Here is a 26,268-nt window from a genome sequence, read left to right on the forward strand (position 1 = left end):
GTTTTCTTCCCAAGGCATTATCAAGGGCCCATCTAACTTTTTTCATTACTAGATTGCCAGCTGAATCTTATTTCCTATATTTTTGAAGGCCATTTCCTGTTTTGTTTTATACTACCTCATCCTTCTTATGGTTGTATGGTTCTCTAGAGAAAATCTGTTCCTTTTAAGTATCTGTTTGGTCCTTAAGGCTACAAAACTTCCACCCCATTAAACAGCATTTTACTTTCTGTGATATGCAGGGCCCCGTCAGAGGTACTTGCACATGTCTATGAATCTATTATCTTTGGAAATATTTTTACAGCTCTACCTGGTCACATCCTAAATGTCCTAACATTGCTCAAGCACAGTATTAAGTGTTTAAAGTTTTTGATTGACTTAACTAAACAAAAATCATTAACCACTTGATCACTTTGGTGTGCAAAAATGAGAGCATGAGCACTGTGAATAATTTTACAAAGCATAGTAATATGAGCTCCTAAGTTCTTTTCCAACAAGCCCGTTTCTTTGCCTTGCATGGGACAAAGTATAGGTTGACTTTATCACAAACTTTCAGAGCAAAATGTTTGAGAAGTTTCTAATGGAAGTTGATAAAAGTTGAACCATTCCAGCTACACTGCTAATTACATCCCTTCTCTGGATTTAGCATGTAGTCTTTACTCTGAGAATATCTGCTCTCACTAGAGCAGTGGTTGTCACATTATGATATATGGGGGAAGGGGGGGGGGGGGTTCAACTGTGGCCTGTTACATTACCAAAGTACATGAAATGCCACAGAACTGTCTGTGGACATACAACAGGAGATGGTCAGAGACTGTTGCTATGTTATGGGCATCGTTGGAGATTGGAGACATGCTGTAGGACAAAGTCATAGTCTAGAAACATGTTACAAGCGACTGCTAGGGATCACTGTCATTGCAATCCATTTACAAATCAGTGTTTCCAGTACTGACTGAAAATTTGAGGGCCACCCAACAAGTACCAAAGGGCCTTCTGTGACTCTTCAACAATAAAATTATGAAGAACAGCAATTATTACCACATGAAAATAAATGAATACTGTACTGTAATAAACAATATTACCCTATTTAAAAACTGCATAGAATAAATAACACCAATTGAAAAAAAAAATAACAGAAAACCAAAACTACTAACAAGTAAATTACACCACTTTCTCTTAGATAATCCAAAATTAATTACACACAGTTAACCTAATACCAACATAATATAAAAACGACATAAAACTCTGGATCATAAACCAGATTAAATCCATGCATCCAGCACTTACACAGGAATTATAGAATTTGATGTCCACAGGCAAAATCGAATTTCTGTGTTGCACTGTGGTCTATCACTGAAGGTACTCCTCAGACTGACCAGTGTATCGTGGAGTGGGTGGGAGGAGTTGTTCAAGATTGAACGTACCTTGGACAACATTCTCCTCTCTGACACTTGTTACAGGCTCCAAATCCAACCCAACAACATCACTAGCCTTGCAAATCAGTTTATTGAGTCTGTTGGTGTCAGCTATCCTAAGTATGCTTCCCCAGCATGCAACTACATACAGGAGACCCCCGGCCACCATAGACTCATAAAACATCTTCAGCATTGCTTGGCAGATGTTAAAAGACCCTGGCCTCCTCAAAAAAATTGAGGCAGCTCTGGCCCTCCCTATAGAGCACTTCAGTGTTCTTACCCCAGTCCAGCTTAGTATCTATGTGCACCCCCAGATACTTGTAATTCTCCACTACATCCACTCCTTGGATGGAGACGGGGGTCACTAAGTGCCTTTCTCCTCAATTCCACCACTAGCTCCTTTTCTTAGTCACATTTAAGTACAGATTATTATCCTGACACCATGTGACAAAGTTCTCCACCACAGTCCTATACTTAGTCTCTTCCCCATCCCTGATACATTCCACAACTGCAGAGTCATCAGAAAACTTCTGAAGATAGCAAGACTCTGTCTGGTGGCAAAGATCAGTGGTATAGACAGTAAAGAGGAATGGAGAGAGAACTGTCCCCTGTGGAACTCACATTAGTTCCTGTCTAAATTGGCCATGGTATGTATGAATGTGAAGTTAAAGACCTTAAACTGTAAGCTCCGTGAAGGCAAGGACTGATGTGAATGTACAATGTATATGTAAAGCAATGTATCGACAGAAGACTCGGGAAGCAGCGTGTGACCAGCCTCTGTACTAGAGAACTCAGCAGGGAGAAGGGGGCAACACTAGAGGCCAATTAGTTGTGCTGCATGCACATTTGCTGATTTAGAATTTTCTGACGGGAAGGGAGAGAAGAGGGATGAACTCATCAGTTTCCTGCTCCTTCAGTGTCCAATCAAAGCCTGGGGGGGAGATACTCTGTCTGGAGACGTTTCCTTGATATGGACACAGTACAGCGGGGTTTACATCAGCGGTATTTGCTCTGTTTGGTGTTCTGACCTTTTAGGTCAGTAAACAGGTCGCTGGTAAACAGGTTCTTCATATGGTGGTGGTTTTCACTGGCGGTGAAAAGTCAATTTTTTACGTGTGCTTTTCCATGAGTCATCATTTATTTGCTGTTTAAGAAGATATCAGATCCCTGGCTTATCATTTTTTCACTTTTGGGACTTTTTTGGGACTATTAATCACTGGGTTTTACATTAACCCTCATTATCACTTTTTTATACTTTTTCATAGTTATTATATATATATTTATTTAATTAATTCAATTTAATTTGTGTTTTATTTTATTCCTAATTTCATTCACTTTGTTACCCTAATCTATTTATTTCTCATATATAGCGCAACTTTTTTGAAATTTATTTTGGATATTGTGTTGTCTCACTGTAAGTTGCTGCTTGACCTTTGCCATAACGAGCACGGTTTATATATAACATAATTTGGAAACTGATATACCCACCCTCTCTGAAGAGGAGTGGAAAGATGTGGTAGCTCAATATACTAAATTGATGATATTTGAAAGGATAAAATTATCCAATTTAAATTTTTACAAATATACACCTCAGAGATTGCACCACATAAATCCAATCCTTTCTTTACTCTGTAACAAGTGTTTTAGTGCCACTGGCACTTTTTATCACATTGTGTGGAACTGCCCTTTGATTTTTGATTATTGGAAGCAAGTAACACACAGGCTGGCAAAGGCCCTGAAACTATCACTGGCTCTGGATCAATTTGTTTTGTTGTTGGGCATATATGATTCCCTATATTTCAAAGTATGCTATACTGCTGTTGTTCTACACATCCTACAATGCCAGAAAGGAAATTATCCTTAAATGGAAACTTACCACCCCCACCCTCCTACAATGTTTGGTGTTCAGCTATTAGATCTGTGCTCCCCTTATACCAACTAACATTCTGTATACAGGGCCGCTGTTAGAAATCACGGGGCCCCTTACAGCCTACCTGATGGGCCTCCATCCCCTCTAAATTACCATTCCCAGCACAAATTCTTCCTCCCTACCCAAACCCACCCTCCAGCACTAATCCCCCACCCCCTTCTAGCTCAAACATCCCCTCTCATGGTTCAACCCCCCCCCCCAAACTCTCCTCCTAGCACATATCACCCCCCCTTTCTTCCTTCTTCATATCCGCCCCAATCCCTCTTTCTAGCACATATTCTCCCCTCCCCAAATCCCCATTACATTTCCCAACACAGATAGTACCCCCACCCCCCTCACCCAACTTATAGGGTGAAGCCACTGAAAGCCAGGAGAAGGTGTGCTGTGTTGTGCTCTCCCTCTTGTCAGAAGAGCGTTCATCTATACAACACATGAGACAGGATCGCTCTTACTGTAGATCGCACTGTATACACACACACAGCCCCCTATCTCCTCCAAGGGCTTCTCACCTCCCAGCAGCAAGAAATGTGGATGGGGATGGCAATCAAACTGTGTGTGTGTGTGCAGTTGAATGCGATCTACAGTAAGAGCGATCCTGTCTCATGTATTGTATAGATGAACACTCTTCTGACAGGAGGGAGAGCACAACACAGCACACCTCCTCCTGGCTCTTTCCTCTCTGCCTCTTCTCTTTGCTCGTCTCCTTGTCCCGGCTGTCAGTGCGGGTGGGAGCGGCGAAAGGAGCTCAGTGGCGGCCAGCCAGGGGGGCAGAACTGAAATCTGGGTTGGCACAACCCACCCCAGCACCCCTAAATCCGGCCCGCTGTGTCTCTCACCCAGCAACTGAAAGCCGGCAGGGGGGAGAAACCGGCTTTTGGTTGCTGGGTGGGTGACAAAGAGGGCAAGGTTCCTTTTCTGCTCCACCGATACTCCTGCTGTCTGGGCCCCCTGTGTGCCCAGGCCCTCTGCAGGAGGACAAGTGCCCCCCCCCCCACTATTTGCAGCCCTGACTGTATATGAGCGGTGGCTGCCCAGCCAAATATGATAAAATCTGGTCTGCAAGGTTGGATTCTGCTTGGCCTTCCCTTTTGCATCTCCCCCTCCCCTCCTTTTATGTGCCTTGAAGACCCTTCCGTTAAAGATGGTATATGCTAACACTTTCTTATTTTCAGATTTTTGTCACTGAATTGTACTTTCTGTGAGGTTTATACAGGTTTTATTTCTCTGCTCTGTACTGCACTAATGTATGACATTCAATCTGTGGTGCTTTTATTGACAGTTATTGCTGTCAAATATTTCAAAATTTCCAGTAAAGTTTTTTACTGCTAAAAAAGTAAATAAATAAAAGGGCCAAATGATTCATTAGGTAAACAGCCTTTACAAAAACGCAGGGTGTAAAATTTGAGAAAAACATGCCTCCAATTGTCACACACAGTAGACCATAAAAAGTATCTGTTCACTAAGGCAACATGAAATAAATCTGGCAAGACATCACAAAAGGTAAGGCTAATAAAATATGTGGCATAATTTCCTGGCAATATAGTAAAATCTGATAAAAGCCGTCTTTTCTGGCTAGTCTTTGGCTGTTGTTGTGAGGTTTTGTGTACCTACCTGTAAAATGTAATTATTCTGTTACATTACTCTATACTTTACAAATGAATAAGAATGCTAACCAAGGCAAAGAATTCTGAGAACTGTATATTAGTAACACATAGGGGGGTATTTACTTAAACTGGAGAGTGCAAAATCTGGTGAAGCTCTGCATAGAAATCAGCTTCCAGGTTTCTTTGCCAAAGCTTAACTTAACAAGCTGAAATTAGAAGCTGATTGGCTGCCATGCGCAGCTGCACCAGATTTTGAGTGCTCCAGTTTTAGTAAATCCACCCCATAGTGTGATGAATCTAGTCAGTGAATCTGCTCTAGAATACAAAGTCAACTTACATATTGAACAAATAATGGCAAAATAAAGTATAAAAAACATAATGCAATGTCAAAAAAAATAAAGCTATTTGATAAAATTATGCTACACAATTTTTTAAATATACCTGGGTCTACAAGCAGTGTTAGTGGATTGCTATTTCTAATGGCACGTAGACACAGATTAGATTCAAAAGAACATCCAGTGCTTTTTGGCTAGTAGAAGTTATGTATGATACAAAGATAATGGCCTCTCATGGTTCCTAACCACACATGTTATATGTGCATCTTTTTATTCCTCCTCCAATCCATTTACGATTTAAATGGCCTCTCCCTTTCCCCTTAAATCTTTTTAAAAGTGTTTTTGTGCAATCAGATTTATCTAAATGGTAAAGAGCATAACAGCTAAACATAATTAATCTTTCAAGGGCTTACTATACCTCACAAAGCCTGGCATCTATTTACCCAAGGGTAGGAACACTGTCACCTAAAATAGGTTCTTTCATTCATGTGGTATGGTTCTGTTCTTAAATCCAGAACTTCTGACAGATGGTTGTAAAGTACCATCGACACTCTGGGTCTGACACTGGGAATGGATCCCTTGCACATAGGAATAGCTGACAAAATTAACTGTGAAAAAAAGAGGGGAATTTTGGGACTTTAAATGAGGCGCATGTAAACATACATCTCAATCCCTGAATCAGTGGGAAAAGAAGGGAAATTGCATCGCCCACTATGCGCACTGCACATTACTTTTGGATTACGGCCATATGTGAAGAATGGAGCCCCCTCACAATGCTCCTGGATATTCCTTCCCCTTGGGGAATACTTTTATGTTTCTGGCTTGCTTCTTGGGCCCCTGAACCACAGTTCCCAGGACAGACTCCTTGTGCGGCCTTTCCTGTTGTATGCTCATTCACCTCATGTTCAGTCAAAATTTTTTGATGCATCTGCTCCTGAGGAAGTGGAGCCATTCCACGAAATGCATAGGGCTTATTTGATGCACCATGTTCTTTCTATCAGATGACTCATCACGCCCTATCCATCCATCTTTTACTACTACACTATGTTGCTGAAGTGGTTCATGTCATCTAGGACAACTGCTTTACATCTATCATGCTGTGTACCATTATGCGACTGTTAGTTTTCATGTATATTGGTTTGCAATTCATTATGAATATGGTTACAGACCTATGTATGCACCTTGTAATATGACATGCTTTTATTATCTAGAAGAACACACTATGAATATTAATAAAAATGAATGTATGTATATTATAACCTGATATGCATTGATTATCCTAGAGAATAAAATTCTTTTTTTTTTTAACATCGCCTATTTTCTCTATGCCGCACATTCCTCATTTAAAGTCCCAAAAATAAATTTCCCTTCTTTCGACAACATTAACTCTATTCATCATTAAAAACAAATATTCTTTTATTCTTCATTTTATGCAAGACCAAGACTTCTTAGATGAAAGCTGCTCACCCCATCCACTATAGACATGTGGCCATCTGCCATTAACAATGATTTACATTTTTACAGACGTACTTACCTGGGAGGTGACCGTCCTAGAGAAAATGGCGTAGGGGCTGACAATATAAGTGCTTGACTGATTATCTTACCGTGCCTGGAAGGGCACTGACTGCACAGTACCCTCTGATGTATACGTAGCTTCATGGATGACACCCCCCCTCCTATACTCCCCTTAACCATTGTTGCTCTTACCATTCAGACAACGTTTCCTCATCGCTGCATCTCTTAGTAGATATATAATGACTGGTTGGGTCTAACATATGACGCACAGATAATAAATGTAGTTGTTCATAAAATACATTAATTTTTTTACTCTGTCAACCTGGCTGTATGACATATCACATTTATTATGTGCTGCATTTTTTTATTTTTTTACTTAAAAATGAATAAACCTCTACCTGTTAAAAAAAAAATATCTTTCAGCAGCCTTAGTACAGTTTTCCAATATCAGATTAGATGGGATAAGCCCCATACAACCATCACTGACCTTTGCACTGCCTCGTGCAACACTGATCTCTCAGTCTATGCACCTTCCAATCTCTGCTTATTCTATACATTATTTTTTCTATACTTTACCTGATTTATTCTAGCCAGTGCTTTGTTTTAGAAATAAAAAGCAATCAAACAAATGACAGTTTTAACATTAGTCCCTTCTTGTAGTAACCAAGATGAAAAAGAAGATGAATATCTTTTGGTCATCCTTCTTGTATGATTAGCAGAAATATATGACAAGTACTCACCTAAGTTTTGGAAAATGCTCTGCTGGGATCAGTTCTTGTAGGGCAGAATTTCCTGTCAGTTTTAAATGAGTCAAACCATGCAGCCCAGTGACAGGAAATGACATCAACTGGTTGGATGAGAGATCTCTGGGGAGAAAAATAAGTAGACACCAGGTCACTAATATAATTCTAGAGTGTTTGCCAGGTTAACCCCTAGGACCATCAGAAGTCCAGATGTTCTCTCAAACACACAGCGTGGCTTTAATAAAGTCACACTAATATTACACTTGTGCTACTACCTGAAAGCATGGAAAAAATACCTGTTAGTCCCAGAGGAATGGGGGGAATGTGGATTAAAAACTTTGCTACAGCAATATTGTAACAAATCCTGCAAAATTCGCCATAAATTAACTTAAGCATATAAGCTTTTTTTTTTTTTTTTTTTTAGGCTTATTTACTTTAAAAAATTGCAACAATGGGTCTAGATATTAAAACCACATTTAAGGTGAACCCCCTAGCTGGAACAAAACAAATGCTTTAGTTTTCCATCCTAATTTCTGCTCTTGTAAAAACTATTTAAACAATTTATAGTGATTGTAAAAATGTAAAAGTTACTTTTCAGTAACAAACACCAACTACGTGTTGTTCTGATGTTCTGTTTTATAAGGAGATTTTGCTGGGTTGTAGTTGTACACGATATAAGTGTGAGAAAAATATTGTTGCCAGAAGTCACTGAGCTACAGATGTAAATTTATTTTTCATAACACCTCAATGCTCATCTACAGAACATGTTTGTACATTTTGCATGAAAAAAGTAAGCAACATAAGTAAAGGCTGCCAGTGGGCAGCTAATGTCTATAACAGTGATGTACTACAAAGTAGTACTGAATGCTACCAGTAAACAGTCCCTCTTGGCCAGGCTAAAAATATACAGTATACGTGTTTTATCTACTTCTTTTATGCACAAGCTTTCTGTATGAACAGAGGCAAATGTAAAATCAGGATTTGCAACATAGATGCACTCTATAGGTCACACGGCTTCAATGCCAGCGTATAAGGCCTGCTGGGTTGTCTTCTGGTCCCCAGGTAACTAAATATAGTGGAATTATACCACACTGAATTCAAAGATATTGTTTATTAAAGCAAAACTGCTAGGAGGTAATGTTTTTTTTGGCAAAAGAGGTATGCAAAGTCTATTTTGCCACAAATTGTCTTCTTTTAATGATATGCTGCACTGAACACAGCAGTTTACATCCCAGCTCATTCTCAGCATGTCAGGAATAGAGCTCGGTGCTGAGGACAACACAACCCCTGGCACCCTTTGACCAAAGCACTGTGGAACACAAAAGCAGAGAGGAAGATGACAGCAGATGGAGCAGTGACTGGACACTGGACCTGTCATTGTTGGATAACTGCACACTAGGAAGCATGTGTGCCATGCTGTGGATACTTGCATATTATACCAAATGTAAGTTAGTTCTGCTTGTTATTTAATTATTTATTTAAAGGTATGCCATGAACGACAACAACAATACAAATAAGCTGTAAGATAGCAACAAAAAGTCTGATCACATGGTACGGATAACAACATGGTGTAAGCCAAAAGATCACAAAACATAAACTCATAGTGCAACCTAGACCCATTTGTCGTCTTGTTTTCAGTGCTTTGTCATACATGTGCAGTATTGTTTTATATAGGATTTTGTGTGGGAGGTAGTCTATTGCCCCCCATTCAGGCGGGGAGGGGTAGGAATCCCCGCCAGCATCTGACATTGGCCGGTAAGGGGGCCCTTCAGACCCCTCGTTCCCGAATGGGGAGGACCTCCTGACCAGCCCCCCACCCTTCATTTGGAGCACACCTAGTGGAATTTTATAACTTAATATGAGGGAAAAGGCAGTTATAATGCCCTAAGGCAGGGAAGAGGGGGGAGAGATGAAAGAAAGGGGAGAAATTGAGGTAAAAGAGAGGGAGGAGAGAGAGGAAGGAAAGGAAAAAGAGAGGGGAGAGGAAGAGAAAGAAAGATAGAAAGGTGGAAAGTGGGGATCAGCCTTAGCTCTGTTTTAAAATAATAACTCATAGAAGGTCCTGATTCTACTACAATTTTCCAAAACACAGATAAAACTTGTTCTTGTTTATTTAATCAAATAAAATGTGTAGCAGGCCAGCTCCCAAGAAATAAATGATTGCCTAGCACTTGTCTATAGGTTTCTTTCCCCAAACAACTCTTTCTGTTCAGATAATGAATGTGGTTGGCATACCTTGCTTTTGTCTTCATGACTGACAGCTTTTTGATACATGTACCTAGACTGTACTCTTTTACATCTCTGTGCGCCAAACAAAAATGGCATGATTACAGCAGTGAGCTTGGGTGAATTTTAAGCATGACTGGAGTCAATTTACTTTGTGAATTATTGCCTATAGAAACTGACTAGGCTGAATGGACTTTCACATTTCTGCAAACCAGTGCCAAATAGCTAGCCTTGCATGACCTTCTTAAAAAAGTCACTGCTTTGGGAAAGATTTTCGGTTATATTTTTCTGTTTATTGTAAAGTGGTGTAGTTAGAGACTAGTGACCATGCACCTCTCATCAGAGATATGAAAAAGCATAAAGTGACCTTAAAGTGATACTAAACACACACACTGATAAATTTACATTATTCCTTCTTGTTCTATATATGGATGTTGCCACTGTAATTATTTTAATGAAAAATCTGAGTGCCTTTTTTCCTAATCGATATACAACTGTCACATTACCCAGCTCATTCCCAGCCTGTCTGCAGGTAAACAGTGGCAGGAGGAACTTCTAATCCTCTGCTGCTGGTCACATGTTTAAAATATAAAAACAGTCTTTGGTATACAGAGGATAAATAAATAATTAATATCAATAAACCCTTATAAACTGTCATACAAATATACTGTATATTTGAAATAAAGCTTTATTATTTTTTGCCAATAACATGGTGTAGGCAGATTTCTGCAAGCCACAAGCTGTGTCATGCCTCTCCAGCCTTTGTCCTAGAATAACAGGGAGGTGAAGCCTCCATCAATTAAGCTGTAATACCCAACCCCCATTGTGTTTTGCTGGTTAGTGGGAAAAGAGGAGGAGGGAGGCAGTGGGCTGTTATTTACCACTGTGTATACATCCACATGTGTGTCATTTACCACTGTGAATACAGTCACATGGGCTGCTGAAATGTGAAAGGAAGGAAATGCTTAGGGTGGAATATACACAGAAAACTGAGCATGTGTACGAGCTGACATGGACAGGAGGAGGGGGCAGAGAACATCAGGATCAACCAAATTTTTTGCAGGGTACAGAAAATAAATCCCATCCTGACTGAACAGCATATAATACAGTATTTAATGATGTGAGTTTAATGACACTTTAACAAGCTGCACTCCTCTCGAAGTGTATGTATTGTATTGAGGTTATTGCCTTTAACCGCTTGCTGACCGCCGCAAGTAGATATACTGCGGCGGTCAGCCCCTCACAGGCAGAGTGACGTATCGGAACGTCACTAGCCTGTGAGGCTCTGGGGAGCGAGCCCCCCCGCGCGTGTGACCGGCGGACCCGATGTCTGCCGCTCACTCTGCGATCGTCGGGGGAGAGGGAGAAAGGCAGGCAGCTTGTGTAAACAAGCTGCCTGTCATTCTCCCCTGTGTAGAAACACTGAACATACGGTTCTACTATGTAGGACCGTTGATCAGTGTTCCTACAGCTCAAGCCGCAGCCAATCACAGTTAGAATCACGCCCCTAGGGACACACACAGCCCCTCCCTCTCAAATAAAGTTAACCCCTTCACTGCCAGTGTAATTTTACAGTAACAGTGCATATATATAGCACTGATTACTGTAGAAATGTCACTGGTAACCCCAAAAGTGTCAAAAATGTCAGTCAAGGGTCCGATCTGTCTGCCCCAATGTCGCAGTACCGCAAAAAAATCGCAGATCGCCGCCATTACGCGTTAAAAAAAAAAACAACAAAAATGACAAAAATCTTTCTCTTTGTTAGTAAACGCGATAACTTTTGCGCAAACCAATCAAAATACGCTTTTTGCGTTTTTTTTACCAAACATATGTAGCATAAAACAAATTGGCCGAAAATGTTAAAAAATTTTGATTTTTACTTTTTTTTTTTGGGGAATTTCATATAAAAAAATGTGAAAAATATTGTTATTTTTGCAAAATTGGCGCTCTTTTTTGTTTATAGCGCGTGATCAAAAAATTGCACAGGTGATCAAATACCACCAAAAGAAAGCTCTATTTGTGGGGAAAAAAGGACGTCAAATTCGTTTAGGTACCACGTCGCACGTCCGCGCAATTGTCCGTTAAAGTCACGCAGTGCCGAATCGCAAAATACCCCCTGGTCTTTTAGCAGCCAAATCCTCCGGGGCTTAAGTGGTTAAAAGGGAAAGAATTCCAAAAAAATTAAAACGTGGCTCTCTTCTACTTCTGCTCACCTGAAAGTCATCACTTTAATGCTTACAGTCTTATTTAATAAGGGAAATACATGCAGTAACCCCACGGCAGGCAATCAAAACGAAATGACAAAGAACCAAAAGCCAATAAAAACCAACTACATTGAACTAATAGTCAATTGTTCACTAAGGGTTACTATTTTTTGCATAACACTGGTGCTATTTAAACTGACTTATAGTTTAGGACAATTCTAGTATTGGGTGGCAACTAGAGACAAAAATTAGGGTAGAATACCTCCCCAAATGACATAATGTTCCCACCACAGGTATTATTGCTTTCTTCCCATTAAAAGAGAAGAATTGTACTACTCAACACTAGTCCCTTTGAACTGCAGTACCTGTAACTCTTAAAGTGCATAATCCTTCTGACAAGAAGCCAATAAATGATCTTGAGCAGCAGTGGTTGCTTGATATATGCATATACTCTTATACAAGCATGAGAACTCTGTCAGGGACAATTTCTACTTTGCTGCTACAAAAGTGCTGTATAATCACACAATACGGACACTCGTTATATACAAGATAGAATCACTGTGTGCATTACAGGCCTCCTCAGACCACATTCTAGAGCACTGTGTGCATTACAGGCCTCCTCGGACCCCCATCCAAAGCTCTGTGTAGCATTACAGGCTTCTTTAAACAATCCAGAGAGGCTAAATCTGTATCTGTGAATTTGTTCAAACCTTAATGCCACGAATATTAACATATTAGAATTTTTATAATAAGTTTGGAAATTCTAGAGAATTGCCTAAATAATGCATTACAATTTTTAGGGCATTTTAGTTAACTAAAATGTACTGCGGATTTAGTAGACTAAAAAATGACTAAAACTAAAACAATTGCAGATGACTAAAATGACTAAAATTAGACTAAAACCACAATGGCATTTTAGTTAAAAACTAAGACTAAAACTAAATTGAAATTTGCTGCCAAAATTAACACTGGCTGTAATGGATAGTTAAAATTCTTTACAATTACAAGTCAGAATGCAACAAGACAGAAAAACAAAATGCTTTTAAAATTGCTTACAATTTGATGAGAGATGGTAATGAGGAAAATGATGTTGGGTGAATGTACGTTATTCTGTTCCATGCCAAGTCACTGGTTGCAAAATAACAAAACAAGATTATACATGTGACATGTATTAGGACCATGAATTGTTTTGCTAAAGTGTTTATAGCTAATAGAGACATTTAGAATGAGTTTTCCAAAAGGTTTACTGAAATGTAACATTAATATGTTCCATAAACCACTGGCAGATTGTGATTTGATAATGCAGCAGATAATTAAAAACTACCATAACAAAGCGTATTATCCATTTTGAACCTCATAACATTTTTTCCTGGAACAGTACTCCAAAGTTTCAAGTGCTGTACAAAGTGACAGTATAATAGAATATACTATGTGTGCATATAATAGATACAGTACCTGACACAGCCTGTCCCATTAAATCCAATTATTCCGTTTATTACATTAACAGCTTATTCCAAATCTAGTGAAGTGAATAAGCTGTGTTATTGTTGGGGTGTGTGTGTGTGTAGGATGAGGAAGAATGACTTCTGTTGTTTTGGAAGGTTTTTTTTTAACATTTTATGTATATGTATGATGTTTTGTGGCATCTCCACCATGTAAAAATAGATCAGAATAACGACAAGTTGCATGGTTTCCCTCTCCCTCATTTTACACAGTGCAAGTTACACCAATTTAATTGATCTTTTGAACTGCATAGAAAGTATATAGTTCTTTGTGTTTACTTCTTAATTATAGTTCTTTAAACAGCACAGTAAAATGGGATCAAACAAGCAGGGGATTTGCAGAGCACTTACAGGGATCGCAAGACAATCAGCTGCTGAAAAGTGATGGATCTGATTTCATTGATTTCATTATGACGAAGATCTCTGAAATGACGGAGAAATGATAAGCGGATTATAGAAGCATGAAATTCCGTAACAAACCTTTCTCTACCATCAGATCACCTTTAACCTAAACACTGTAGTATTAATGAGGTTAAACATGTTATGTTTGAAGTGATATGGTGTAGAAGGCTTAAGTAAAAAACACCTGCATATGTAATAAATACTCACATCTTCTGAAGTTTCTGACAGCCAGAGAAGCTTGGCAAGTCCTTGATACGATTATAAGACAAGTCTCTGAAAAAATAAACAGTGTGTGGAAGTACAAAGAGGAAAGCATTATTAGTTAATTGTAAAACTGAAAGCATAGCTAAAACATGCCAATAGTTTAAAAGCTTTGAACATCAGCATGAGCATGACATGTTGTCAATTTATGAAACAGATCAATGACATTCTCCTGATCTAAAAAAGAATTATGCCTTTTAACCAAGAAACAAATCAGGGCCATGTAGAAGCTCCAGACCAAAATAAGTAGCAGGATATGTGGTAGTATTATGACTGATAACTGAACTAACTGCAGTGCCATTACAAACAGAGAAAAGTTTGTAGATGTGACTAGTAAATCATAAACAAAGACTTAGGCAGGCCATATTTTCCCCAATTTTCTTTTCTTCAACCCATGGTTTCCCTATTCCCCCATCAACCCATTCAGTGCTGGTAAGGGAATCCCTCCTTTGGAGCTATTTTACTCTGATACTGGGAGGTTTGCCAGCTGTCGGAATAAAATGATCAATGCTTGCAACTATAGCAGCCACCTGTGCATAAAAAAATCTGACAGATTAGTTTTACCGAAGTCGATTGATGGATTGACTTCAGTACAACCATACCTGCTCATACATGGATCCAAATTTGGTCACCTTAAGGTTGCCCATAGACTTCAAAGGGCACTGGGAAGTGCAAGCATGATTCCAAAGCCATCAGGCTCTGAGTCTACAGGGCCCCACCAAATGCTTTATGGTTTGGCTGAGCTTACAAGCAACTTCCCTGGAGACAGGAGGGGTGCAGAATGAGCAGGATCTGGCTCTAGCTTATAAGATTTTTGTCCTTGTTTTAAAGCTTTCTGAATTAAAGTTAATGCACTAAAGGGTGGTAAGAGCCCTGCCCATAATACAAGTGGATTCCTGTAGTCATCCAATTGACAATGCAAGCTGTTTAAGTAAATACTATAATAAACTGGAATGCAGGAAATTCTTATACGATGTGCACAGTATTGCCTATTTTATCTGAAAACAGCATATTCAATTAATATAAATATATTATAAATACTTTATATTTTAGAATTTTAACATACTCTACATTTAAAAATGTACCCTACTTATCTGAAATAATCTCAAATAATCTTGCAGGGCTTAATAACCTTAATAACCATCTGTCTTAATTGTACTGTCCTGTTTAAGCATGAATACTTTTATATATTTAACTTGTGCTTACTTACACAAACTCATACATAGCTACCAAGCATTTTTGGTTAAAATGTTTGTATATTTTTAAAATTTAGCACATTTAAACGTTTATGCAGACATTAGGATGTGTAAAGCAGTTATTAAAAATGAATATACAATATAAAAAAAGTGTCTCTTGGTATGCTAATCTATAAAGAAGTGAAATTCAAGTTGGTAATTCAATACAGAGAAATGAAAAGCAGCCAATGAAATCCCATCCAGCAGAAACTCCCACTGACTTAGGTGAAAAGCATTCTGTGCTTCATCGGCATCTTCAAAGAGTATTACATTTCCCCTTAAGTGCTCTAATGCTACCTTGCATCACAGAAAATTTACTATAGCAAATAAATAAATATCGGTATTCCCAATTAATCATAGTTTTAGGAGACTGGACATGAGCCAGGTAACAATTTAACACACATCTGGACTGCGTTTACATTGGACATGCTCAATAACTACACTCAGTTGTCATATCAGTGAATGGTTTCAGGTGAATAATGTAAACGTTAGTGTATTGCTTCATGATTACCTGCATTTTTTTTTTTTTAATTCAAACATAGATCTACATTTTATATAGTGTAATATGTACATAAAAAACGTTAACCCATGTAGGAAATGGAATATACAAAGACAAATAAACCTTGTGTATGCCTTAGTTACAAACATGTGTGGTATAACAGTTTGCCTTGGTGGCTGGAGACTTTTTTTGCAGCCTCTGCAAGAACAATAATAATGATAGAGGCCCCATATCAGCCAGTGATTAGTCTTTTGCAATAGCACCTCTTGCTGCCCTATATAGCTCCACCTCTGTGTGCAGCATTTTTCAATTTGAACCGTACGCCATTTTTTTTGAAAAGTGCAAATACATATGCCATTGTTTCAAAGTTCTGACAAGCTATTGTATTTTCTATGTCTGAGTGAGTGACATTGAGCCATTAAGTTATGTTTCCTATGGTTTGACCTTATTGTGAGATACTCCAACATGCAGTCATCGTTCATGGATTTTGAAACCAACATAACTCGTCAAATTTTAACAAGTTTTTGACTTTACAATTGACTTTAGTTGGCTATCCACTAGGCAATAATCACCATATAAACAATGTGAGATAGAGTTAACTTGGCAACTTAGGACACAATGCTACTCTGAGAACCAAGTACCTTGAATAGACTTTCTAGCATGACTGAAATTCTCACTTTCCAATCATTTAATGAATACTTTTTGTACAAGAAATGAACATTTTTTTTCACCCATGTCAAATGAAGAATGGCAGGAGCAGGAAAAAATGACTTAGCACCGTGTGCCTAATGATAATTTTAATGAAATGCTTCTATTGTAATTTTCTAGGAGATTTGCCTGTCTATGGCTAGCTTTAGCTCTGTTTTGTATGCTACTTGCAAGTATAATTGCTAAATACAATACTTTCTGGAAGGGTTTGAATTTTCCTTATCCAATACTATAAAATGGAACATTAGGGAATAACAAGGTATGTTCATAAAACATGACATCTGGAAAGTAGACAAACAATGGAAAAAGAAAATCTTGTGATGTAGTTATTCTGCCTGTATTTTTTACTAATCTTCCTAAGTGTTTATGGAGATAGACAAACTTCTATCAACAGCGTGATGGTAAACGTCCAAACGCTAATAACAGAGTGAATTAATGAATATAATAAATATAATCTGAATCTGCACCTAATAATTTTCCCCTTGTAAATGTTCCACATTGTTGGCTTAGCTAGTATCACAATGTGCCCAACATTTCAGTGTGAAGGTTTTTTTCATATTTAGAACATCAACTTGGATCCTGCCCATTGCAAATGGAACAACGTTACAGACGAAACAAGAAGAAGAGTCTATAACTACCACTGTTTTCCCCTTCAAACAAACAAAAAAATGTGCGCAGAATATTTGTGGATGGTTTACAGCACTCACAGTGGTAATAAAGCAATAAATTGCAATCAGTGTTAATACACCAAATGTCAAATGGAAAAACATCAAATATATTCACCATGATCTAATAGCTGCCATCATAAATTATTTTTTTTTTCCCCTGGAGCATTATAAAAGAAAATAAACCAGTGCGCAGACTGAGAGTTTCCAGCTAACTCATGCATGTCTCATTCTTATCAAATGCCATTTGTAATGATAGATGCACATACTGTACTCTCTTTCTTCTTTCCAGTTCCAGAGTATAAAGTGACTTATCTACAGGTCGTAGTTTATACTACTAGTAACATGATGAACTATAATCTCAGAAAATAGTTTCATTGTTTTGGTAGGTAACTGAATAACTAATGTAGTACAAAATTGTACATTTGGCAAGCCAATCATAGCGTATCACAAAAGGGCAGGTTCATGCACCCAGTGGCTTCTTTTCCTGCAGTGCTGAGCAATGTGTCACATTGCCCTTGATATTTTCTGTGCTCAGAATATTATTATAAACTGTAAATGAACCTGCCAGTGCCCTCTCCAAACTGATTTTCTATTTTTGAGTAGGTGTGCATGTACATACAGTAAGAAATAATATGAGTACTGAAGGAGAAATATGTCAAAAAATATAAAAAGGAGACAAATTTACATTAACCTTTTACAGTCTTAACTCAATCAAATGTCACAACTTTTTTTGTTCTAAAGTTAGAAGAAATCTCTCCAAAGTATAAGGAAATATCTTTTTAGGCAGCCAATAACAGAGACAAGTGTCCACATTTAAAGATTCTCCTTTATATTCTGGACAAGTAGAAAACTTGCTAGAGAGAGCTATAGGGACCACATCCCTTAATAAGCAAAACATGGATGAAATGGAAAAGTTAGATTTTCAAGGTGCCAAAAAACACATATTTTGTTTAAAATATATCATGTTTTATTTTAAAATTTTTAAACCAACATATTTTGGTTCTTGAAAAAGCCCAGCTTCACAAGCAGTGCAGCCTAGGATAATGGAAAAAGGCTTCCACGAAATGGTCCTACAATTGCAGGTTGGAGCACACAGCATCAAAGTATGAAGGGTCCTTGCAAAGCTGGGCCATATGGAAATTAATGAAAAACAGGTTCTTCAGGAGAAGGCTGTGAATCAGAGATAGTAATAGCAGCCTCAGACACACTTAGAGGTGGAGGTCCAATAGGGCAAGAAGTGGATTTTGTTGTGTAAGGCACCAAAGCACTGTTAGAACCTCTACAAGCAGGTTATTACATTAATTGTGCACAAACCAATAGCAAATATGAAGTTGATATTAAAAGTCTTCTGGATACATGAGAGACCCCAGCCTTATGCTGCAGAGCTATATAAGACTCCAATGGCGATGACCTCATAGTAATAGGGGTCCCACAATATATGTTGCTAGTATCGATCCCCTCTGCGGACACTGAAAAATCGCCCCTATTTACAATGAAGGCGTATAAGCTGCTGTCACCCATTGCAGCGAGGCAGGCCAGTGTATGTTGCTTGGCATGACAGTGAACAACAAAAGAGAGGCAGGGCATTATTTACTCACAAACCCAGACAGCTGATGCTGAGGTTTGTAGATGGCCGAAGGTGACCAAGTCACAAAAGATGGGCAGTGTAATGAGACCGGAGAACGGTGGATCAGCACATTTATTCAAGGCAAGAGCAGCAGCTGTAAGCCACTTGCTCTAGGTTACAAAGACCAAAGGATAAATGCAGAGCATGCAATCATACTCCACCTAGCAGAAGAGATCAGCACTCAGTTCCCTATGCTTTAACCATTACTGCTGTAAGATGCTGTTGGCATCCAATTTAAGAAGGCACCCAATGGTACCAACTGTGAGGTAGCTCCTGGTGCTCCAGACTGGCCTTACTCACATGAGTCTTGAGAGATTGGAGCACACCAGAGGATGTCCTACAGCTCTGGACCTGGAAATTGCTCAGAGGCTAACACAGTAGAAAGAGGTGTGGAAAAGCACCACAACACAGAGGCCAGGGTCCAAAGGTCACATTCCATTGTTGTAGAAGACCTGATTTAAGTTACTGAAGAAAAGTATTCACAGCGTACAGAGTATCTTAACTGAAGAAGAAAATTAGATAAAAAAGCGAAAAAAATTTTTTGGGTAAAATATAGGTAACATTTTTTCTCAGCAAGGCTGAGAAAAAGGTGTTCAGCCTCTTTGGACACAAAAAAGTGAGGCACGATGCTTGGAGGTGTGGCTTGTTTAATGTTTTTTGTTCGTCAGTGTCCAAGCTTCCTGAAGGTGCCAATGTAGCCCAAATATCTAAAATATGAATATCTATCTGTACCCCTTAATGAATGATAAAGAAACATGGTTTAAATCAGAAACTTCTTATTCTGCACCTAATGAGGCAGTGTTGTAGAATACATTGGAAGCCCAACCAGGAATGTGCAGAAGCAACATTTTACTTATTATTAAACAATGTATGTACTTTATACATGGACACAGTTGTAATCTCTATGGTTGCATTTAAAGCAATATTAAACTCAAAATAAAAAATGTAATATATTTCAGTTTACCAATCCTTAGATGTGGTGGCTGCATTTTTTTTAGGCTTTTTTCCCTCTGTTTTCACCTAGTGAACTGGCCAATAACACACTACCTATATTAGAGTGCCCCATTCTGGATTAAGGAGAACGGGCCACTTTTGGATAGCAGCATTGTCAATCTAGAGGGAGGGGAGTGCTAGATGTACTAGTAGATTTAAATACACTAAGAAATTGAAGCCAAACTCAAGCATTTACAGCAACAGTTTTTTTTCTTTTGAAATAAAGGTTTTACATAAATAAATAACAGCTGACCATTATAAGTATCCCAGTGGACAGTGGTAAATGGTTTATCTCAAAACTCTAACTGCTACATTTGCAGGAGACCTTGTTCAAAAACAACAACCTTACTGGTTTTATCACCAGATGAAAACAAAGGAAAGAAAGCCTAATGCAGCCATCACATTGAAGATGGTAAGCTGCAAAATAATAAATGTTTGCTTTTGGGTTTTTTTATATAGTTTTTGTTACCCCAGCATTTCATATTCCTGACATGTGCTGTATCATGTACTTGTATGAAAAAGTATCCTATTCTCTTTGTAATGCTTTGTTCGTGTAAAATCACTGGTTCCTGCTAGTCCCTCTGCTTTCCTTTTAAAAACTGTCCACATTAAGACAGGAGAGCATAGCATGGTCAGTTCTGTAGCTATGCTGTGAACTTAGTGTTCCCAGCATAGCTACAAATTTGTCCTGATAACTCCCCCCCCCCCTCCCTGCACAGCCATTCACTGGCAAGCTAAGTCTACTATTGCTTCTCCTCCCCCAGCTCTTATGTAACTGAGAAAAGAGGGAACGTGATCACTTATAAAAAAAAGGGAAACAAAGGTATTTATAATTTTTTTTTTATCTATACACCAATGTTTTGCCTTTCATTTCTATTTTAAACTGAATGGGTTGTTTTACAAGGTGATCACTTACAATCACTTTAACTTGTCACTAGTCATTCTTCTATGTAAATCCATCATTCTGGATGGTCAGTGTGTAGCTTTTCTTCATTAAAAGTGAAAAACATGTAGTAAGATGATATATATGTACAAAGCACTATTCAGGAGGAACAGCATATGTTTAAGAGGAAAAAGTTGCTATAAAGATATTGATATTGAAAAGAAAGTTTAGTTAGTATAGGGCATTGTTTGGTCTTGGGGAAAAATGTGTACACTACTCACTGAATTAAATATTTTATCTGTATTTTATCATTTGGATTTTTCTGGACAGATTTCACTCAGCTATATGTTACTAAAGCCCCGCACACACGATCAGAAAATCATACAAAAAATACCGCTTTCTAAGTGACTGTACGATAATCTGATCGTTAGTACAGAGCATTCGAAAGCCGATTATGACAGTTCATCTGATATTATCTGTTTAGACATGCGCGAAAATTTTTCCGCACGATTTTCATTTAGTCATTACAGTTGTCGTTCGAAAATGCAATACAAATACACTACAGCACATTACATCAATTACGATTTTTTATTCTGTCATACGAGAATTTTTGTAACTTTAGTAAATTCTTCATTTTTATTATGAGATTAGCATGCAAAAAAAAAGGACAATCTTTCCTCCAATAATTTCATTGTGTGTACCAGCCATTGGATAAAAACATGTGCCTGCTTTATCACCAGTTACTGGACTGCTTGCTTTTGTTTGGCATGCATTGAACTATATTACATTACTCCCTCAGTAATTCATCGAAGCCAAAATAGTGCATCTAGTACTAGAAAGAAATTCAAAATAGAATTGAATCCAATGCAAAGCTAGCCAGTGACATACTGTGGATTATTATGTGAGAGATTTGTCTGAGGATACAGGTAAGGTAGAGGAACACCATCTCAGTATTGCAAAGCCAGCTAAGCCTGGGAACATACTGAGTGACTGCGTGCCCAGATTACTGGGCAGTCCTCACCAGTGAATCTTTGTCCTTAGTGAATGCTAATTGGAAATGTGAATAGCAGACAATATGACTGCACTGTGTACAGAAAAAAAAATGTCATGGTATGTAGAAAACACTTTTGCAGTCAATGATTTTCATAAACAATGAGCTGTAGACAAACAATATGCCTCCAGCAAATGAGCAGTAGTTCAGTGCTTCAGTCCTGTGCTGCTGCCTTTCCCTCTTCTAATTAATTGGAAGATAGAGCAAACTTTGTCCTTTCATGGCTGCACTCAATATTCCTTGGACCATTCACTACCTTTGAACCGTAACTTAACAAGCTCAGACAGATTCCATAAAAAGATCTCCCTCCCTCTGCTAAAACATTGCATGCTCTGAGCTGGATGAAGGATTTAATGTAGGGCAGATATTCCAGCAAAATAAAAACTGTTAAATTCTTTCCTAAAGTGTACAGATAATGTGCACTGAAATCTGACCCTCTCTTTCTCCCATAAGACTCTGTGCTCACAACATGAACGGCCAAGCAAACAATGAGATCAAACCAAGTGTCAGTTTCGTAGCAAGCTCTGTTCTGGTTCACATGATTTCATATTTTTATTGGTAGCAAATACTTTGCCTTTAATAATGATTTTCTGAATGCATTTTAATAATCATGAATACTAACTACTCAACCTTTTTTTATCTTTTCCTTGGGCAGCAAGAAAGTGTTAAAATCGCAGCTGTTTTAACCGCTCCCCAGACTCCTACTGTATCTGAAATAGCCCTTAGAAAGGCCTGGAGTCCCAGTTAGCTGATATTTACACCTATTTTACTTTTAGAAGTTAAGGTCAGCTGCCCTCTGTGAAACTTATGTTGGTTCTGGTAGAAATATTTCTTTCCCTTGAAAATTGTCAATTCTTTATATTTAAACAAGGGATGCTATATAAGATGGTATGCTAGATTTGAATTAGGTATAAACACCCATGCCCTTTCAAATATCACCTATTATTTACATTTATCCTCATCGAACACCATAAATCTATACTCCTACCTAACCTTAACAACCCAAGCTACCACCTAAAATCAATTTCTAATACTTAACACCCACATCTCTCAACATTTAAATTTAAACTCTAAACTAAGCATACAAAGATGAGAACTTTAGTGCCCAAAACTAAATGCTGCAAAGAAAGTACTTGTGGCCAAAGAGCACTGCTGAAAAATAATGATCTGTCATAGCTGGACATATCTGTTGCCAAGTAAACACTGAATGAGCAAGACAAATGTTGGATGATGGCAGCTATAAAGCATTCTAATCTGCTAGAAAATCAGCTCAGTGATACAACAGTACATATTAACACTTACAACACTTGAAGATTAGGCAATTGATCACAGATAACATTGGGAAGACTGACCAGTTGTGCTCCCGTCAAAGTTCTGAAAAATAAAAAAAAATAAATCTATTTTAATGACATCATATATACTGTAGAGTGGCACTAATATTGAACACAATTGCTAAGCACTTACAGACTTTCCAGGCTTGTGGTTCCAGTGAGATCAGGAAACTCAGTGATTTGAGAGGCTCCATTAAGAATTCTACAAGCAAGAAAAAAGTATATCAATTTAGGTGTTGATTCTCTAACTAAATGAAGGCAAATCATGTTAAATATTTTTATGAAAATGGCTATAGTATGCTGGTAAGTTTTATTACAAACATAAACTCTTATGAACATGATGATTAAAGCTGAGAAGCAAGCTGAATAAAGTTTAGAATGTTTTGCTGCCATAAACAAAATCAAAAATTCCAAAAATCCACAAAAATAGATATTCATGTTGGATGATGATAGCAGTGTACCAAGGGTTTTATCATTTGAAAATAAATAAACAGGTGCTCCTGTATATAATAACCTTAGATTTCACACAAGTCCAAGTACATTAGGCCATAATCTACAAATTGTATCTATCCTCTTAATAATGTCTAAAAACCCAGTGCTCTTCCAAGATGCACTGGATTGTTCTTCAGAGAGCGTTTGACAAGTGGTTGGGAGGCATTATATTGCCTCCTCAATGGCCATTTTCATGGTTGTGGGGTGCCCCCATTCAGCTCAATGGGATGCGTTTGCTCTTTGCGCTCTTCTTTCTGCAGGGCTTTTGGGACAGAGCAGAGAGATTCTGATTGGTCAGCACTAGCACAGAGCACTGCTCTGATTTATCCTAGAAGCAATGCAGAAAGAGGGGGAAGAGCAGGGATTTAAAATTCCTGGACCACTACACCGGCTGTGTAAGCTATGACAGCTCATCACCCATAAAGGTAAGTACAGCAGGGACTGAAGGATTGGAAAGGGTTACAGTGTTAGTTCACCTTTTTTACTTTTTTTCTGAAAAGATGAACTAACCCTTTAAGGAGAAACAGTTCGGGGGTCTGTAAAAATGCAGCTCAACCACACATTTTTACCGTGTCCCAACCTTAAGTGTAAACTAAGCCTTAACACCTTAAGACATATAGAGCAAAGCTATTATCATAAATTTATCAATGTATTATTTGTTGGAAATAAGACATATAAATAAGGTGAAAAAAATGGTATATTTAAAAAAAGGAGAATTAGGCAAAAAGTGGACTTTCAGACAAAGTGTGCTTGGCTTTTTTGCCTCTAAACATAAGGACCCCATCCCACTCTTCCCATTATCTGATGTAAACAGAGGCAAAATACGTATGTGAGTCCCTTGGAATTAACTGGTTTTCTGCAGGATTTTGCCATAAAAATGGGGATCTGATCCTCATCTAAGTCACAACAATAAAAAACAAAATGTGCTTAAGCTGATAACACACAAACAATCTGAATATATTGTGTCATTATTAAACACCCATTAAACATTCACAAGGCTGCAGGAAAAAGTAGTGAATCCTTTGCGTTAATAGTTGACCAAACCTCCTTTGTCAGCAATGACTTCAAGCAAGCTGTTTTGGTAGCTAGGGATCAGACAAACACAACAATCAGCACAAGGTTTTGACCATTCCTCTTTACAAAACTGCTTCAGCCCAGACATATTTGTGGGATGTCTGGTGTAAATGTCTCTTTTGACGTCATTCCACAGCATCTCTATAGGGTCCTGACTCGGCCACTCCCAAAGGCACATTTTCTTTTTCTGAAGCCAGTCTGTTGGTGGATTTATGCTTAGGGTCATTGTCCTGCTAAATCACCCAACTTCTACTAAGCTTCAGCTGCCCTGACATTATCCTATAGGATATTTAGGTGAATTTGGAAATTTATTTTGGGATGATGTTTTGATGTTGGTAAGCTGTGACCTTTTTGTGCCACACATAGTGCTGAGTATTCTTCCTGAACAATTCAAGTTTGTTTCATCAGGCAAAACGTTTTCCCAGTAGCATTGTGGTTTGCTAAGGTGCTCTTTGGCAAACTTCAAGCACACAGCAATGTTTTTTTGGAGAACAGTGGCTTTCTCTGTGGTCTTCTGCCCAGGGCCTAGGGCAGAAGGAGGGGCGGCATTTACTGGAAATAATCCCCTGTAGCTCCCCCTGCAGCAACTGAAAGCCGGGCCTTTCCTTTTCTGAATGAACACAGTGTGTGATTGGAACCAATCAATCACTGTGTTCATTCATGACTGAAGCATAATAAACTATATTTAGTATGCTTAAGTTTGTGAATGAATAGGAAGAAAAAAACGCTGATTCATACTGTACAGGCCACAGCGCCCCTTTTGTGAATGAGCCCCAAGACTTAATTTACACAGAGAGATTTATTTATTCACTCAAAACATTTTATATTTTAGATTTACCAAGAATGTTGTAAGTTAAGGTGTGTTTGTGTCCTCTAATAATGATTTTAGTGAAATTTATTTGATATTTTCAAAAGGCAGGGGGGCTGTCGTGTAGACTGTAGAGTGCCCTGGTTCTTCCATGGTCACCCTGCCTGTTTAAAGACTTACCTAAGGTAGACTCACAAACAGGGATGTTTGCCAATTCCAGTGATGTCTTCAAGCCTTTAGCTGTTACTTGTAGGTTCTTCTTTATCTCAATGAGGATTCTCTTTTGTGCCTTGGGAGTCATCTTGGTTGGTGCCCACTTCTAGGATGAGTAGCCACAATACTAAACTGTCTCCATTTATAGACAACTTATCTGTTGACTGATGGATGGCCCTTTGAGATTGATTTGTACCACTTTGCAGCCCTATGAAGATCAACTACTATTGATTGTAAGGCTGCAGAGAGCTCCCTTTTGCAAGGCATGGTTCACATCAGCTAATGCTTCTTATAAACAGCATTCTTAAAATGTCTGAATATCTTTTACAAAGTAGCTCTAAACCACATCTCAATGTGGAAGAAAATGAAGGGCGATGAGGTCAGTATCAAATGAAATCACTTTATTAAAATCAGCAGCACACTTACATAGAAGTTAGCATGAAACAGCATGGATAGGGAACACCTGGGACCAAGCGATTGTAATCAGTTGGGGATGCTCCCGACATCCATCCAGCATTTTGACAGCTGTCATCCTCGTGTGCAGCCTAGAAC

At 38.3% G+C, this 26,268-nt stretch overlaps 1 protein-coding gene across 1 annotated transcript in view; it reads right to left on the reverse strand.

Annotated features, from left to right (window-relative positions):
- Nucleotides 1-26,268, reverse strand: part of LGR5 (leucine rich repeat containing G protein-coupled receptor 5) — a 235,720-nt gene that overhangs the window by 13,730 nt on the left and 195,722 nt on the right. Inside the window, exons 10-15 of the mRNA XM_082252758.1 lie at nt 23,263-23,331; nt 23,101-23,172; nt 14,081-14,146; nt 13,823-13,894; nt 13,026-13,097; nt 7,537-7,662 (exon numbers count right to left, since the gene is read on the reverse strand). Of these exons, the coding sequence (XP_082108884.1) occupies nt 7,537-7,662; nt 13,026-13,097; nt 13,823-13,894; nt 14,081-14,146; nt 23,101-23,172; nt 23,263-23,331 (477 nt within the window). The remainder of the gene's footprint in view (nt 1-7,536; nt 7,663-13,025; nt 13,098-13,822; nt 13,895-14,080; nt 14,147-23,100; nt 23,173-23,262; nt 23,332-26,268) is intronic.

Source organism: Pelophylax lessonae (assembly GCF_965119305.1).
Source record: "Pelophylax lessonae genome assembly, chromosome: 4".
Lineage (NCBI taxonomy): Eukaryota > Metazoa > Chordata > Amphibia > Anura > Ranidae > Pelophylax > Pelophylax lessonae.